Below are 17755 nucleotides of genomic sequence, written 5' to 3'. Positions count from 1 at the left end.
CGTTGACCTCCCGTCAACAAGGGTCCCCCATCCTTACTACCGGATCACATGAGCAGACTATGAGTTTGGCCAAGCGACAGCCATCCTGCCACTCCCGATAGTGTACCTCCGCTCGGCCACTATGGGGTCGGATAGCGTCGGTCGGCTAATTGCCGAGGGCTGCCCCACTGCCCTGTGATGATGTCCGCGGGATCCTCTCGAAATGCGTGTAAATCTCCGCAATTATGGTTGAGCACGCGAGTTCTACCTCGTGATGGGGCTCATTAAATTCCCTCCTCTGATCGAGTGCCACGTGTCACTATTGACGTCATCGCACGGTCGCCGCTTTACGCCCGACGCGACGTTCACCGGTTTGAAATGGATGGTTGGATGCGGCCCTCAGGTTATGTGACCTGCAGCCGACAGCTCGAGCGGCTTGAGCCCATCCTTATAAAGCTCTCATCGCCTTCTTCCGCCGCATTTTCGCCTTCGCGTGCTCAGAAGTCCTCTCCTACGCCCCTTGCTCCAGTGACCTCGTTCTTCGGCACTCCGGCGACCTCTTGCCCACTTCTTTCGATCCTCATCTTCTCTGTAAGGTTCTTTGCCTTTCTCTCTTCGGTTCTAGTGTTTTCTCTGCGTTCCTTGCCGCATTCTCGCCTACTACATGGAGTCGCGGTTCGATCGGCGGGACGCCGAGAGCCTGATAAACGCCTTTGACATCCCCTCTGATTTCAAACTGATTTTACCCTCTCCTTCCGCTCGGCCACACAACCCTCTGCACGGCACTATCTGTTTTTTCTGCGAACAGTTTACAGTCGGTTTGTGGTTTCGTCTCCACCCCTTCATCGTTGAAATTTGCAACTTCTTTGGCATTCTGCTTGCCCAGTTGGTTCCCAACACTTTTCGCCTTCTGTGCGGAGTTGTGGTATTATTTAAGATACACAACATTCCCCTCCGCCCGGAAATCTTCTATTATTTCTACTATCCCAAGCAGTCTGAGTCGGACACTTATCTGTTTCAAGCTCGGACCGGCTTAGTCTTTTTTGATAAACTCCCCTCTTCCAACAAACATTGGAAAGAGAACTTCTTCTTTCTTCGTATTCCCGGGCGGCTCCCTTTCCGTACTAAATGGCAGGTCGGACCGCCCACCTCTCCCGAGCTAAAGAAGTATAAAACCCGATCGGACTACCTCCAAGCAGCGAATATGCTAGCTGGTCTGAAGCTCGACATCAACAAGCTCCTACCTAAAGGAGTGATGTATATATTCGGTTTGAGTCCGAGCCGGACTCCCCCCTCCCGAGCAGTTTTGGTAAGAAATTTACTTGTGCATTTGCCTTGAGTTCTAACTGATTTTCTTTTCTTTTCCTTGCAGCGAACATCGTAATGGAGTCTGTGCTACTTGGGATCTTGAAGAAAAAAGTGGTCGCGCTCAAGGCGGCAGCGGCTAAGGAAATGGAGCAGTTGGGCATTGCTCCGGTTGGCTCTCACGAGGGTGAGAGCGAGACAAATGAGGGGGAGTCGGCTGCTCAGGCTTCACTTGTGGATGCGGTTGGCGGTGCAACTTCTAGCAAGGAACCGACCATTCAGGAGGAAGACTCCGATCCGGAGGACGAGCTCCCGCTCGACAGGAAAAGACGACGTGTTGAGATGCCTCTCCGTTCGACCACCTCCGCAGTGCAAGCGTTCGAGCGGACGGGCACTGCATCTCCCCGCGACAAAGCACCATCGGTCGAGGCGCTCTCCTTCGACCGGACCCCGTCTCAACTGAATCCGCCTGCAAACCCCCTCGAAGCGGTGTCGGTCCGCTCTCTTCCTCCTGCACCCCGCAGAGTCCGCTGCTCGGGCATTCTGTCCACAATGTCCAGCTCGACCTCCGATCCCTCGGTGTCCGCTCACACGACTCCAGGCTGGCGCCGCACTATTAGGGCCACCCTGCACCTCCCCACTGAGGCGTTTATGGCCGAGTCCGATCAGCCGACGGCTCCTGAACACATGATCACTATCAAGGGGCCCCTTGCTGAGATGTGGGCGAACGCCCGGGCCCGTGTTGCCATGATACCGCTCAACAAACTGGCTGACAGTTACATGCAGCAGTCCACAGGGGTAAGCTTCACTCCTGTTCTTTTATGTAGTCTTCCTAGTCGGCATTTTAACACCCCTGCGTATATCAGAGATGGGTGGAAGAGATCGCTGTCGCCAACCGCTTGGCTATGGTGGAGGAGGAGCTGAAGAGGCTGAAGAGTCCGAGCGACCCGTCTTCTTCTCAAGGGCCTTCCTATGCCGAGCTGCAGAAGGAGCTCGCAAAGACCAAAGACTTGCTGGAGGCCGAGCGGAAGAAGACGGCCGACCAGGCCTACATGCTGGCCCAATACGAGAAGCAGGTCAAGACCTTTGACCGGAAGATAGAACTCGCCACCACTCAAAAAAACATCGCTATCGCCGACCTTGAAGCGAAGAACGTGGAGGCCCGCGCCCTGGAACAGCGGGTAAAAGAGTTGGCTGATCTGCTAGACCGCGAGAAGAAGGGTCGTTCGGCCGAGATGGCGGCTCTCAGGGACGATTTGAAGGCCCTACAGGAAGCTCTCGACGCTTCCCGCGCTGCCTTTAAGGAGTACCAGGAGGCGGAGCCAGGTCGTGTCGCCACCTTGAGGCAGAAGTACATCCGCTCGGAGGAATTTGTCAAAAAGGTCTGTGACCGGATGGTCATTGCCTTCGAGTTCGCTATCACCGCCACGGCGGACTATCTAAAGTCTTAGGGTCAGCTCCCCGAATCCGTGGTCATCCCTGCTACGGAGCATGCGGCGCTTCTTACCACCATTCCGAAGCATGTTTTCAATTATCTGGAATGAAGTGTTTTTTGTAATCCTTCCGATAGGCGAACTTATAATTTTGTAATGCCAATTTTTGCTCTATTAGCTTTATGTGAAGTGTTTCTTGTAACTGCACCACTCGACCTTCATTCCGCACGGAACTTCTGTTAGTTTTTCGTTAGGTGTTTTTCTCAACTGCGCCGCTCAGTCAAACGACCTTTATTCCGCATGGGACTTTTGTTAGTTTTTCATTAGAAGTATTTTTCTCAATTGCACCGCTCGGTCAAACAACCTTTATTCCGCATGGGACTTTCGTTAGTTTTTCGTTGATCGGCGTTGGTAAGCGCACACCATTATTTTATCCCCGTCCTTAGGATCAAGGCTTGCTGATCATCGGCCCTAGATGTTGGGCCTCAGTGTATCTGCGCGACGCTGTCGCCGCTCGACGGTCTTCGAGCCAGGGGGCTTATAGTCGTCGGTCCGACTCTAGAGTCTAACGTCGCCGCTCAACGGTCTTCAAGCCGGGGGGTTTATAGTCGCCGATCCGACTCTAGAGTTTAACGTCGCCGCTCGACGGTCTTCGAGCAGGGGAGTTTATAGTCGCCGGCCCTACTCTAGAGTTTAACGTCGCTGCTCGACGATCTTCAAGCCGGGGGGTTTATAGTCGCCGGTCCGACTCTAGAGTTTAACGTCGCCGCTCGACGGTCTTCATGCAGTTTATAGTCACCTCCGACTCTAGATTTTTTCTTCTTCAATCCTGCAGCCAAATGATACAGACGAACGGAACATACATGAAATGAATTACACTAGTGCACCTTTCATCCAGCACGGTACGGCTGGAGGTGGTTTGCGCTCCATGGTCGATCTAGCCGCTGTCCGTCCTCATATTCCAGGTAGTATGCACCCGATCGGAGCTTCTCGACGACTTTGAAGGGCCCCGCCCAGGGAGCTGCCATCTTACTTACATCGCCGACCGACTTCACCTTCTTCCATACTAGGTCGCCGACCTGGAATGCTCTGGGAATTACACGCCTGTTGTAATTCTGTTTCATTCTTTGCCGGTACGCCATCAGCCGGACGGCTGCTTTAGCTCGTGCTTCGTCAACTAGGTCCAGCTCCAGCTGTCTCCGCTCGGCGTTGGCCCCGTAGTAGTTCTGGATCCGATCGGACTCGACTCCGATCTCGACTGGGACGACAACCTCGCCCCCATATACCAAGTGGAACGGTGTTACCCCCGTTCCCTCTTTTGGAGTTGTGCGAATGGCCCATAGCACGCCGGGCAGTTCATCCACCCAGCTTCCTCTCATGTGATCGAGCCGAACCCGAAGTATTCGCAGGATCTCCTGATTGGCTACTTCGGCTTGACCATTGCTCTGAGGATACGCCACGGAAGTGAAGTGTTGTTCGATGTTGTACCCTTTGCACCATTCTCCGAGCTCTTGACCAACGAATTGCCACCCGTTATCTGAAATGAGCCGACAAGGAATGCCGAACCGACAAATTATATGCTGCTAGATGAACTTTTTGACCATCTGCTCGGTTATTTTGGCCAGTGGTTCGGCTTCGACCCACTTGGAGAAATAGTCGACCGCCACTAATAAAAACTTCCATTGCCCGGTCGCCATAGGAAAAGGCCCCACTATATCCATACCCCACTGGTCGAACGGGCAAGACATAGTAGACGTCTTCATCTTTTTCGTTGGCTTATGGGAGAAGCTGTGAAACTTCTGACAGGAAAGGCAGGTAGCGACGGTCCGAGCAGCGTCTTCCTTTAGAGTTGGCCAAAAGTATCCGGCCAGCAGGATCTTCCTAGCCAATGATCGCCCGCCCGGATGACCTCCGCAAGATCCTTGATGTACTTCCTAGAGAATATATTCTGCGTCTTCCAAGCTGACACACTTCAGCAGCGGACGGGAGAACGCCTTTTTGTAAAGCTGATCCCCAACGAGCGTGAACCGGCCGGCTCTCCTCCTCAGTAGCTGGGCTTCCTCCCGATCGGACAGCATGGCCTCCGATCGTAAAAATTCTATTATGGTTGTTCTCCAATCGCTCGGGAATGTGAGGCCTTCCATCCGGTCGATGTGCACCACCAAGGACACCTGCTCAATTGGCTGTTGGATGACGATCGGCGATATTGAGCTGGCGAGCTTGGCTAATTCATCCGTCGACTGGTTCTCGGCTCGGGGGATTTTCTATATGACAACCTCGATGAAGTTACTTCTGAGCTTTTCAAATGCCTCCGCGTAGAGCCGGAGCCTTGCGCTGTTTATCTCGAAGGACCCCGAGAGTTGCTGAGCAGCCAATTGGGAGTCAGAGTACAGTGTCACCCGGTGGACTCCCACATGCCGAGTGGCCTGTAGGCCGTCTATGAGGGCCTCATATTCCACCTCGTTATTTGTTGCCCGATAATCCAGCCGGACGGACAGATGCATCTGCTCTTCTTGGGGAGAGAGCAGCAAGATGTCGATCCCACTCCCGAGCCGAGTAGACGACCTGACCACAAATACCTTCCATAAAGCTTCAGGTTCAGGATTTTGTACCTCCGTTATGAAATCTGCCAAGGACTGCGCCTTGATCGCTGAGAGGGGTTGATACTGGATGTCAAATTCACTGAGCTCCGTCGTCCACTTAATGAGCCGCGACGCGTGAGTTTAGAGTACTCTTCCAGAGTTGTTTGTCATAACGATGATAGTATCGCCAAGAAATAAGGAGCCTCAGCAGTGCTAGGACTAGGCGAACGCGAGCTTCGAGACCAAGGTGACTCAAGATCTTTAAGATGTGGCTCAAGAAATACATGTTGTTCTTCTCCGCCTCCTTTACGGTCAAAGCAGCCGTGCACATGCTCGGTTGATGGCTGTATATGTGGAGCTGGCTCGCCCACCGTTGGTTTAAGTGAGTGAGTTGAGATAGGCATTTAGCTCTTGACGAACGCCGCCGCACTCTCGATCCCAATGGAACTTGGTAGCCCAGGATCTTGAAAATGGCAAGCTACGGTTCATTGTCTTAGAGATGAATCTTGATAATGTCATTATCCTGAGCGTTGCACTTCCCTCGATTCCTGGGAGGCGGCATGTCTTGCAGTGCTTTTACCTTGCTAGGGTTCGCCTCATGCCCGCGCCCCACGATATATCCCAAGCGCCGCCTTTTACTCCGAACAAACATTTTGGGGGTTCTGACTCATACATCCTCGGTGTTGAAGGTTTCTTCTATGTCTCAGCAAAAGATCGACGCTTGGAGGTGACTTGATTAGTATATCATCCACGTAGACTTCAGTTGCGATCCGCCCCTAATACTTTGTTCATCGTCGTTGGTAGGTAGCCCTAGCGTTCTTGAGTCGGCAATCACGTCAGCATGTGTAGTGCCGCAAGCTCACTTTGTCTGATCCTCCGGAGCGAGTGGCACTTGGTGGTAGCCCGTATGCATCCGCATGCATATCAGCCGCACCGGTAGGTAGTCTACCGGATCGATCCGGGGCAGAGGTTAAAAATCCTTTGGGCATGCCTTGTTTAGATCCCAAAAATCGATGAAGACTCTCCATTTGTTGCCTGGCTTGGAGACCAGTACCACATTGGCGAGCCAGCTCGGGAATTGCACCTCCCGTATGTGGCCGGCCTCCAGCAGTTTTTCAACTTCAGCTCAGATGATGACATTCTGTTCAGCGCTGAAGTCCCTCTTCCTCTGCTTCACCGGCCGAGCGTCTGGTCGGACGTGGAGTTCATGCTGCACTACGCTCGGCGAGACCCCCGGCAGTTCATGAGTTGACCAAGCGAAGACGTCGTAGTTTCGTTGGAGACATCCGATCAGCTCCTCCTTCTGGCCTGCCTCCAGGTCGGACGCTATGAAAGTCGTGGCATCCGATCGGGTAGGGTGGATTTGTACCTCCTCCTTTTCTTAATAAACTAGAGAAGGTGGCTTCTCGGTTATAGCGTTTACCTCGACTCGTGGCACTTTCCCAGCGGATTTAGCCTCGGCTCGGACCATCTCTACGTAGTATCGCCAGGCTGCCAGTTGATCCCCTCAGACTTCTCCAACTTGGTCTTCTACTGGGAACTTGATTTTCTGGCAGAAGGTGGAGACGACTGCTCGGAACTCGTTAAGAGCCGGTCGCCTCAAAATCACATTGTACGCGGAGGGAGCGTCGACTACAATGAAGTTAGCGAGATAGCCAGCCAGATCTGTCCGATCGGCAAAACTTCATTACCGGTGAACCCGTAGAGGGGGGTTGTCATCGGCAGCAACTCGGCTCGGTCGATTTGCAATTGGTTGAATGCCTTCCGGAAGATTATGTTGACCAAGCTGCCTGTATCAATAAAGATGCGGTGAATAATGTAGTTAGCTATTACCGCTCGGATGATGAGGGCGTCATCATGCGGGACTTCGACTCCCTCGAGGTCCCTAGGCCCAAAGCTGATCTCGGGCCCGTTCGCCCGCTCCTGACTACAGCCAACTGCATGGATCGTGAGCTGCCTTGCATGCGCTTTTCGTGCCCTGTTGGAGTCACCTCCGGCCGACCCTCCAGTAATGATGTTGATTTCACCCGTCGACGCATTGCCTCTATTCTCCTCCTCCCGAGCGGATGGTCGGGGTCTTTCATGCGACGCCCGAGGAATGACCCTGTGCTGCTGGTTATGTTGTCGCTCGGGCGATCTCCTTTCTGTACACCGGCCAGGACTTTGGTGCTGACATCGTCGACTCGGCGAAGGTGATCGACGGCAATAGCTCCTTGGTGTAGGATGAGTGATTGGGGGAAGGCTCCGACAGTCGTGGGTGTTGGGAGTTGCTGATTCATGTAGTGAACAAAACATGGGAGTCCATACCTTCCCCCTAGGCTTAGGCCGATCGGCCGCTACTTGTTGAACGGCATGCCGCCTTGCTTGCTGATGAGGACGGGCTACCTCTGCGCGGGGTCCTCTCGGTGGTTGATAATTGGAAGGCGACTTCCGCTCGGCATGAGCTGGTGGCTCGGATGGTGCTTCCTTTTTCCTCGCCATCTGAGCTTCCTCCACGTTGATATAGTCGTTGGCCTTGTTCAACATGTGGTCGTAGCTGCGAGGCGGCTTTTTGATGAGCGAACGGAAGAAATCCTCGTCCATGAGCCCCTATGTGAATGCGTTCACCATGGTTTCTGAAGTGACCGTTGGGATATCCATGGCCACCTGATTGAAACGCTGGATGTAGGCTCGGAGCGACTCCTTCGAGCCTTGTTTGATGGCGTACAGCGACGCCGTGGTCTTCTACCTGCTCATGAAGTAATGGAAGAAGGCCGTGCAACTCTTTGAAGGGTGATCAATCGCAACCTCCCGAACCATCATTGCCGATCTCGAGAGGGTGGTGAGGAACACCGACTTCACACCATCCGTATATTGATGCAAAGTGGTTGTGTTGTCGAACTTACCCGGATGGTCGTCCCGGGTCTGGTTCCGCTATTCCTCGACGAGGCGCCGTAATGTCTTGGTAGCGGATCGCGCAGGGATGGCGTCGAATGCCTATTGATCCGCTCGGGGAAGTGCCGTCTGGCGGCGCCTTGCCCTTTCTTGCGTCACGCCTCATTGAGACGAAGAGCCCGCCGAGGTTGGCTTGCGCGCGACTCGGCGTTTGGAATAAAGCCCGGATGGAAGCGATGTCGGGCGGGGGGTCCACACAGTGTCGGTTGTCCCTTTGTTCCGGCCCCATATTGAGGCGTCGCTCCGGGTCATCTTGTGTCGCCCGCTCGATATCGACGTTGTCTTGTGCCATTCGCGCTCGGCTTGAGCTACCTGCTTGCTTCGACCATCTTGGCTGCCACGTTGGATGGAGCGTCTAGTTCTTCGAGAGTGTCACCATGAGTTGGCGTCCCAACTTCTTCCATCATCTATACTCGATTCGTGAAGGTTCCTACAGCGCCAATTTGATCCCAGTCGACGGACCGGGGGGCGTGATACTCTTATTGCCTCGTGGTGATATGGATCTCGACGCGAACGCAAAGCGAGCCGGAGGAGTTTCCCGTGAAGACCCTCCGCCAAGTCGGCAGTGAAGGGAGCAAGTGGCATCTGTTAGATGAGAATCGCATACCTCAAGTCCGGGGTCCTTATAGGACCACAGGGGAGGCGCGAGCACGCTCGATGCGTGCACGCTTCCCCAATATATACCTGTAGGGTTGTGTCGAAAGCATGCTTGACGTCATTCCGCAATCGTCCGAGCATATCCTCGATATGGCGTGGAAACTTCCACCGACGATACTCCATTCGCCTGCCGGCCCGACCATCTTGTGTCGGTGGCGGTCTCGAGGATGATGTTACCAGCTGCCCCTTTTGTCTCTTTGCGCTCTTACCTATTCCCAGGCCGAGCGGACCAGCCGCTCGGCGCTCATGACCTCCGGGAATGTGCATACCTCGACCCGGGCGGGGAAGCCCTGCTCATGTGCTCGGATGGGATTGCACCTTATTGCCCTATGGCCCGGCCGAGCGGCCTGTCCGCCCGGCCCATAGACTCTTTCTCCTTGAGCATCGGAAACCCGACCCCTGGTCGGGCTGTCTTTCGTCCGGTCCGGGAGACCCTTGGCCGGATGTCCGGTCGGCCGAATGCTTGGTTGGCTTGCCACTCCGCTCGGTACGACCTCTATCCGCTCGGCACGACCTTAGGGTTGACCCTCTTGACCATTGACCTCCACATGTCATTGACCTCCCGTCAATAAGAGTCTCTCGTCCTTACCACCGGATCAATATTTTTGGGGAAAAGAGAAGTGAAACTACTCGATTAGCTTGAGAAAGTTGGGATTTTTTAATCCTGCAAAATTGTAGAGTCTCGTTTCTAAATCAGTGTTTGGGGCTCATTTTTTGAAATGTGAAATACATATGGAAGAAGAAAAGTAACATTAGAGTTTATTATTGACAGTAGTTTCCATCTTAATTGGAAGAAGACTAATGTTTAATTGAATATTTATATAGGCTTGATACAACTCTACTTGCTATATTTTTCATTGATTTGTAGATATCCACTTAACAGAATTTATGGTTGCCAATCTGAAGAATAACTTCCTTGGGGATTCTAATAAAGTATCCACAAGAATAACTTGAATTAGAACTTGTTTAGTAACTGAGACCTCAAAAATTGCTTCCCGGTAACTTATGAATTTCAACTTTGGGACTTGTTTGACAATTTGTTATAATTTCACTATGATTTTCTGAGTTGTAAAGCTTACCATTGTTTATTTATTTTATTCTCTACACTTTAGCTTGGATAATTATTTTCCTGGATATCAAATGTTAACACGATAATTCATATGCATGATGCTTTCTTATCTCTGTATGTTGCTTTCCTGGTGTGAAAGTTATAGCTACTTATACTTCAATTTTACTAAAATGTATTGAAACAACATAACTTAAATGGTTAATTATTAAATGCGATGTTTCATGATTTTGTATTTGTAGTTTACTAGTGTACTGAATCTCAATAAGTTTTCTTTTTCTTTTTGTTTTGATCTAAAGAATAAGAAGGAAACATAGCACAGAATCTCTAACGCCAAACTTTTGTTTTGATGCAATGTTAAAACAGTGTTAAAGAGATTGAGAAGTTGGGCCCAAAGAAAGGTGTCATAAGTCAATTAGTGAAGGATATTTTACAAAACTTAGTGGATGATCTTACTATTAGGCACTTTTGTGAGTTCATTTTTCTTCATACAATCCAAGAAGGGTTTTGTTTTTTATAAACTTACTATGGATACAAAGTTAATTTATGGATCATGTGTACATATGTTTTGTTTAGATGGTATAGAATTGTATCTTTTGTTAAATAGTTATATTTTAATAAAGATTGTGGGTACTCATATTTTTTGTTTGTGGATAATCATATTTACTGTTTGTAAAATTTGTGGATATTATTTTGTATTCTTTGCTAAAAAAAATTATATTTTAAAAAAGACAACGCTTTCTATCTATTAAAAAATATTGTATTTGCTAAAAAGGATAACACTTTTTAAACGTTGCAAAAGTATTGTCTTTGCAAAAAAGACAACGCTTTTTAAGCGTTGCAAAATCATTATTTTAGCAAAAAATGACAACACTTTTTAAGCGTTGTAAAAGTGTTGTCTTTACATAAAATGACAATGCTTTTTAAGTGTTATCTTTGAGCGGACTTTTAACAACGCTTTTTTGACCACATAGATAATGCGTAAAAAGCGTTGTGGTTTACCTTTTTTCTTGTAGTGCACATATTTATTTTAGTTCTAAGAGAATACTCCACACGACTCTTTGAATAAGTAAAGTTGCTTCCTTCAAAATATAGTGGTCATGTAGTGTTGTGACTTCCGTCAAAGACATCTCATTGTTCTAAGCTTAACTTTTTTCGATGTGAATCATTCAAAGCGACGTTGCTTTGATACCATTTATTAGGACTTTGCGAACTAGAAGGGTTGAATAGCTCAAATGACTTCTTTGTTGATATCAATGGGTGTTTCGAAGCAAAACAAATACAACACACACAATGTTAACGTGCTTGATTTTACCTATATCTACCTCTTAAGTCGACTAATCCAAGGATCCACTTCTAACTATCTACTTTCACTAATTAAGTTTTTTCCTTCTCAGACCAAATTTAAAAATGGAGAAACCTTCTTACAACATGATTACAACAAGATTACAAGAGTAATAGCAGAAAAGCAAGGAAGAAGAGGACTTTTTCAATGATTTTGAGAGTTTTGCTACCTCGGCTTCAAAAAATTGCTCTAAGTTACGCTAAGGCAACTTGAGTATCGATGGAGTTACGTCAAGGTACACCTTATTTCTCTTCTAACCTCTTTTCAATTCTTTCAATGCTCGATGTTAGAGATTTTGACCCAAGTCCTTAAATTACTCAGCATCCGACAAAAGTTAACTCAGTAGAAATCGACTTGACGAGCATCCAACCTAAGAAAAAAAGAGGACACATGGAATAGTGATCCCATCCTTGGATCTCGGACTGAATCATCATAGTTTTTACAATGTAAAAAATTATAAATTAAATCGTATTATGAAAAAAGATGATACTTATTGATACAAAAATACTTATTTCTCTCTCATTCAAAATGTCTCTTTCATATATTACTCTTGGATGTTGTTTATTTCTAAAATACCCTCAACCGGCAAAGACAAAAACTTAGCTAAGTTTTAAAATATAATTGACCTATCATTTAAATTAAACAGTAATTAATGCATTTCATGATTAAATAATTTTTAAAACTTTATGATATATTTTATTATTCATTAAAGATTTACCCAAACTGTAGTTCAGTGTGAAAATAGAACTTTCACGTAGACAAATTGATTTTATGATTGATGGTTCGCTTTTCTTTGCTGAAAATTTAAATATTAATATTTTGATTTCAACATGAAATTAAATTTTGGATAAGGTTAGAGAGAAGTATTTGTCTCACAATTCCATCCTTCATCCGTCGGCATTTTATAAAGTCAAATCCTCATGGGACGGTTAAATATTTGAGCAATAATAAGAAAACAGTGACTTTAAATATACATCTGCTACATTAATCCTCTTTTAACAATAACCCTATAAATATAGAAGTAAATAAATATAAGTATATAAATATTAGGTATATGATGAGATAAATTTTAGATTATCAATTCCTGAAAATTGATCTTTAACTATTACGCTAGAAATATTATATATCCACCGTCTAGACTATACTCTAGGTAAAATCAAAATCGCTTCATGAGAATATTGAAAGAGGGGCTCTTTTTTATTTTTTTTATTTTCTTTATTGAAAAGATATCTCACCACTCAATCTCCTATAAAAAAAAATAAACACAATTACCTTGAAAGACTACTGTCTTTTATAGGTGATCGTTGAGCCGGAAGAAGATGTTGAGACCTATCATCTAACAACTTTCTTGATATAGATTTGTCCCATTTTTATTATGTTTTGAGGTTCTCTCGAGTCGTTTATATTGGTACAATTTGTACTAACGGTCTAACTCAAATTTTGATGAATGACAAATGAATTAAGTTAGGTATTTTGTAATCTAATACATTTACCGAGCATATAGGGATTGACAGGTTTAAGGGACCTGATACCAGGATGAAACCCAACTAGGTCTAAGGACCCGATAGTTGGTGCAAAGTCCAAATAGGTCAAAGAGCCGACTTGATATCTGGCAGGAAGTCCAGCTAGGTCCGCGGGGCCTGACAGCTAGCCGAAGTCCAGTTGGATCTATGGACTTGACAGCTTGTGAGAAGACCTGATGGGTTGAGAGGCTAGTCAATAGACTACAAGTTGGTAAATGAAGGTAAGTCACTGGAGGAGAGAGTTCTAATGACAGTGAGTCCAAATTTGGACTTTAGGCGCTGGTTCAATTTAGATTCATTTTGAATTCTTAAACTGAGACTCTGACTAGTTTCCTGATCTTGGAAGGATATGAACTAATTATTACTGTTTATTATTATTGTGCTACTTTATTTTACAAGTTAGATATTTTTGTATTGGACTAACACATCTTATAGGGCAAAAGGAGCATAAAGTATCTCGGGTGAACAATACCCAAGACGCCTTTAGGAGCTTTGAAGAAGTTTGGAGTACTGTTCATGGAAGGTACCTTCAGTCAGATAAGGCAGAAGGCTTCGTCGTCGATAAGGAGAAGTTTTCACCCAAAGTGTTATCACGAATAGTTTAGTTCAGCTGAGCAAATGCACGGTTGAGAGAACAAAGGTGAAGGAATTATTTTGCTATTGCTGGATTTAATAAAAATCACATGTCATCACTGATCGGCAATGATTATCGAGAAGTTATGAAATAACCCTTAACTTTAGATTAAAACGTTGGTGCAAAGCTCAGATAGGTCAAAGGGCCGACTTGATATTTGGCAGGAAGTCCGGCTAGGTTCGCAGGGCCTGACAGCTAGCCGAAATCCAGTTGGATCTATGGACTTGACAGCTTGTGAGAAGACCTAATGGGTCGAGAGGCTAGTCAATAGACTACAAGTTGGTAAATGAAGGTAAGTCACTGGAGGAGAGAGTTTCAATGAGGACGAGTCCAAGTTTAGACTTTAGGCGCTAGTCCAATTTAGATTCATTTTGGATTCCTAAACTGAGACTCTGACTAGTTTCCTGATCTTGGAAGAGGATATGAACTAATTATTATTGCTTATTATTATTGTGCTACTTTATTTTACAGGTTAGATATTTTTGTATTGGACTATCTCGGGTGAACAGTACCCGAGACGCCTTTAGGAGCTTTGAAGACGCCTTGAGTACTGTTCATGGAAGGCACCTTCAGTCAGATAAGACAGAAGGCTTCGTCGTCGAGGCTGAGAGAACAAAGGCGGACCATTCGATGCGTACAAGTCATGCTCGCACACGAGTCAACTTATTTTAGTACAATCTTAGCCCTAAATTTGCATCCCTACGCACTCACGTGTAAGAGAGAGTCTCTCCCCATGTATTTGTTCACATCATCAATTCATGTGCAATAATATAAATCAACCATAGTGTCTTGAAATTTTCAATGTGGGACTAAACTCATACACAAAGGAGTCTCCTTTCTTTCCATCTCCTTTTCCATTCACATTTCTAACAATTATCTTATCACACGCATTAAATTTTGAATTGGTTGGGCACATTGTGGCAGTTATGTTTTCGTATCAACTACAATGCATAGTTAAAACATTCACGTCGTAATAGTTATGGATGTTGCAACACGAATTCAACTTGTTCACTTATATTCACATTGTAGTAGTTACAAAATCGTAATTGTCACAACTCAGACTTATCCTGATTCAATAATATTCATGTTATAGTAATTATAAAACTATAGTTGTTATAATATTGTAACAGTTATGAACAAGAGATAATAATATCGAGTAATGTATTTGAGAATAGCAGTGTCATTTTACACGAAGTTGATTGGGATGTCCTTTTCATACAAAATAAAAAAAGGAGACACATAATAATTTCAACAAAATAGAGATATTCTTTTGATTTTTATCCTAAATATTTTAATTCTACCCTTAAAAAAAATAGTAATATTTTTGGTGAGAATTTAAAATTTAAAATTTAATTAACTAGTTCAATGTTCAAAGTTTAAGATTTAAGATTTAAAATTTTAAAATTTAATTACATCATGTAGAAGTTATTCGATAGCTATTATAATGAGTAGAAGTTGCTCGGTAGATACTATAATATAAAAAATTAATTATTTTATTAAAATCTTAAAATCTAAATCATAAACTTAGAATACTATTATATAAAAATATTTTTTTATCAATTTAATTAAAATTATTTAAATTTCATCAAAAATTATTATAAATGGACTAATATCAACATTATAATTAATAGGTATCCAATAGTTTTTGCCCGTTACAGCGGTTACAATTACTCGAAGTATAGGCATTTTCAGGGGAAAAAAATCTAATGGAGCATTCTCGTAATTTTAAAAAATAATATATAGATTTTTGATCATTTACTTAGTTCGGGACGTCTTTTAAATTTTTGTCCAATATTTAATTTTGTCGTCTACTACTTCCACTCAAACGCCGGTCAAATTCCGCCATCCCCCAACTCATTCCTCAGCAGTCCACGCATGGCCCACGCGGTCGTTGACTTGACCAGCGACGGGTTAAGCCTCACAAACAACGAGAATCATTCAAAAGATACCCACACACCCTACAACTTGCTTATCATTTCCCCCTAATTTTGTAATCGGATAGGAATTCAACGCGAGAGAACAGCGTTCGTCCCCCGGCACCCAACTTTGAAGCGACTCGTGTTTCTTATCTTTCATACTTTAATGTTTTTTAATCTGCGTTATAATGCTGCAGTACGGTTGTCTAATCTGTGCTGTTTTGACTATTTGTAGGAGTAAAATATGATTTGGTATTCCCAGATTCTTTTGCAAATTCTTTCATATTCTTCCAATCAACAGATTGTCTCTTTGAGAAAGAAAGCATATGTATTTAATATGATAAATTGGGTTTAATCAAAATAAGGCCAATTAACTGTATCTGGGCGTGAGAACTGGTCCTGAGTTAGACCGTGCCGCTATAAAATGCGCCCGCCCAATGCCAACCTTCAATTCGTCCACAGAAAGTCTCTACCCACTCGAAGCAGAGCACGAAGCAGGCGGAGGCAGCAACGCTTTCCTTGTAGTACCTTGCAGTGCTTCGCCATGGCCTACGCCACTGCCGCCTGCGTCTACGGCACCAATCTGGCCGCAAAGCCCGTCTCCGCAAGGAGAGCAGCTGGCCCCGCTGCCCGCCGCCCCATGGTCGCCGTCGTGCGCTGCGTCTCGACGCGGCAGGAAACCGCCGGCCTCGTGGTGGAGCAGTTCAACCTCAAGGAGTACATGGAGGAGAAGGCTCGCAAGGTGAACGAGGCCTTGGACCTGGCTGTCCCCCTCCGCCACCCGGAGGTGATCCACCGCTCCATGCGTCACTCACTCCTCGCCGGCGGAAAGCGCGTCCGCCCTCTCCTTGCCATCGCCTCCTGTGAGCTCGTCGGCGGAGATGAGAAGGCCGCGATGCCTGTGGCCTGCGCCTCCGAGATGATCCACACCATGTCGCTCATCCATGACGACCTCCCCTGCATGGACAACGACGACCTCCGCCGCGGACAGCCCACAAACCACGTCCTCTTCGGCGAAGACACCGCCGTCCTCGCCGGAGACGCCCTTCTGTCGTTCGCCTTTGAGCACGTCGCCACCAGCACTTTCGGAGTGGCGCCGGAGCGCGTCGTCCGCTCCATAGTTGAGCTCGGGAACTGCGTGGGCTCTGAGGGTCTTGTGGCCGGCCAGGTATTCATCAATTGAAATCTAAAAAAAATTAAGCTTCTCTAATCAATCAATTGGTTTTCATGGAATTCACCTCATCTCTGTTTCACGGCCGACGTCAGATTGTGGACATTTCGTGCGAGGGAAAAGTGGTGGACAAGGACGTGCTCGAGTACATCCACATCCACAAGACGGCGAGGCTGCTGGAGGCGGCGGCCGTCTGCGGAGCCATCGTGGGCGGCGGCGATGAGGAGGAAGTCGCGCGGGTCCGGAGCTACGCGCGCTGCGTGGGGCTGTTGTTCCAGGTGGTGGACGACATCCTGGACGTGACGAAGACGTCGGAGGAGCTGGGAAAGACCGCCGGGAAGGACCTAGCCAGCGACAAGACCACCTACCCCAAGCTGCTCGGCCTCGACGGCGCCCGGGACTTCGCGCAGACGCTCGTGCGCAAGGCTGAGGGAGAGCTCGCCGTCTTCGACGCCGCCCGTGCCGCGCCACTCTATCACCTCGCCCGATACATAGCCTACCGCCAGAATTAGTTAATTACGTTGCGTTGCCCCCGTATCGACCTCGAGCTACATATCGCTCAATCGCGATCCATAAGATTTTAATTGCTTCTTTAATCACTATTTCTATCTGGTTTTTATTTTTTGTTCACCACTCAATAAAGCAGAGCCTCTTCTTCACGTCTCCATTGATTAAGCAACAGCAATCGGTTCTTCTTGGAAAAACGCACACTCATCGTTGCTGCTTACTCTAACTCCTTCATTGATCACATTCTCCTCGTCAGATTAATCCCACAAAAATTTTGGCATAGAATGCCATCACATAGCTGCAATCAATACTATTGAACATGAGCGGCTGGTTTGGTTGGATTTTATCACTACTCTATGGGCTTAATTGTTGATATAGGGTTATGACGAGTAGACTCAGGAGGATGTGACATGAAAGTTAAAGTCAAGATAACAGGATAATTAAAGTTAAGATGATGTAGTAATTACCTTTGAGAAAGGAAAGCATTCCCTCATTTGCCTTTGATTAATTGTCCAGCAATAAAGTTCTTTAATTCAACCAGACTGAGTCTATATATCTCGGCCAAGTCACAATCTGGGGCAGTTAGTCCTTAAGCCGAACGAATCAGGAAGTTGAATGTTTTAAGGATGGTCAGATCATTAAGGCGACCAAGATTGAGGTCGGTCGACCTTTGGATCGGCCGGAATAAAGCCTAATATATTGA

General features: G+C 46.5%; 1 protein-coding gene across 1 annotated transcript; it reads left to right on the top strand.

Annotated features, from left to right (window-relative positions):
- Nucleotides 1–15783: 15783 nt before the first annotated feature.
- LOC122032394 (geranylgeranyl pyrophosphate synthase 7, chloroplastic-like) lies at nucleotides 15784–17204 on the top strand. The gene is made up of 2 exons (XM_042591686.1): nucleotides 15784–16542; nucleotides 16641–17204. Exons 1-2 carry the CDS (start codon nucleotides 15799–15801, stop codon nucleotides 17055–17057), a joined length of 1161 nt encoding a protein of 386 aa, XP_042447620.1. The 5' UTR covers nucleotides 15784–15798; the 3' UTR covers nucleotides 17058–17204.
- Nucleotides 17205–17755: the final 551 nt, after the last annotated feature.

Source organism: Zingiber officinale, chromosome 11A, assembly GCF_018446385.1.
Source record: "Zingiber officinale cultivar Zhangliang chromosome 11A, Zo_v1.1, whole genome shotgun sequence".
Taxonomy (NCBI): domain Eukaryota; kingdom Viridiplantae; phylum Streptophyta; class Magnoliopsida; order Zingiberales; family Zingiberaceae; genus Zingiber; species Zingiber officinale.
The sequence above is the reverse complement of the archived record's forward strand: the minus strand, read 5'-3'. Positions and strand labels throughout refer to the sequence as shown.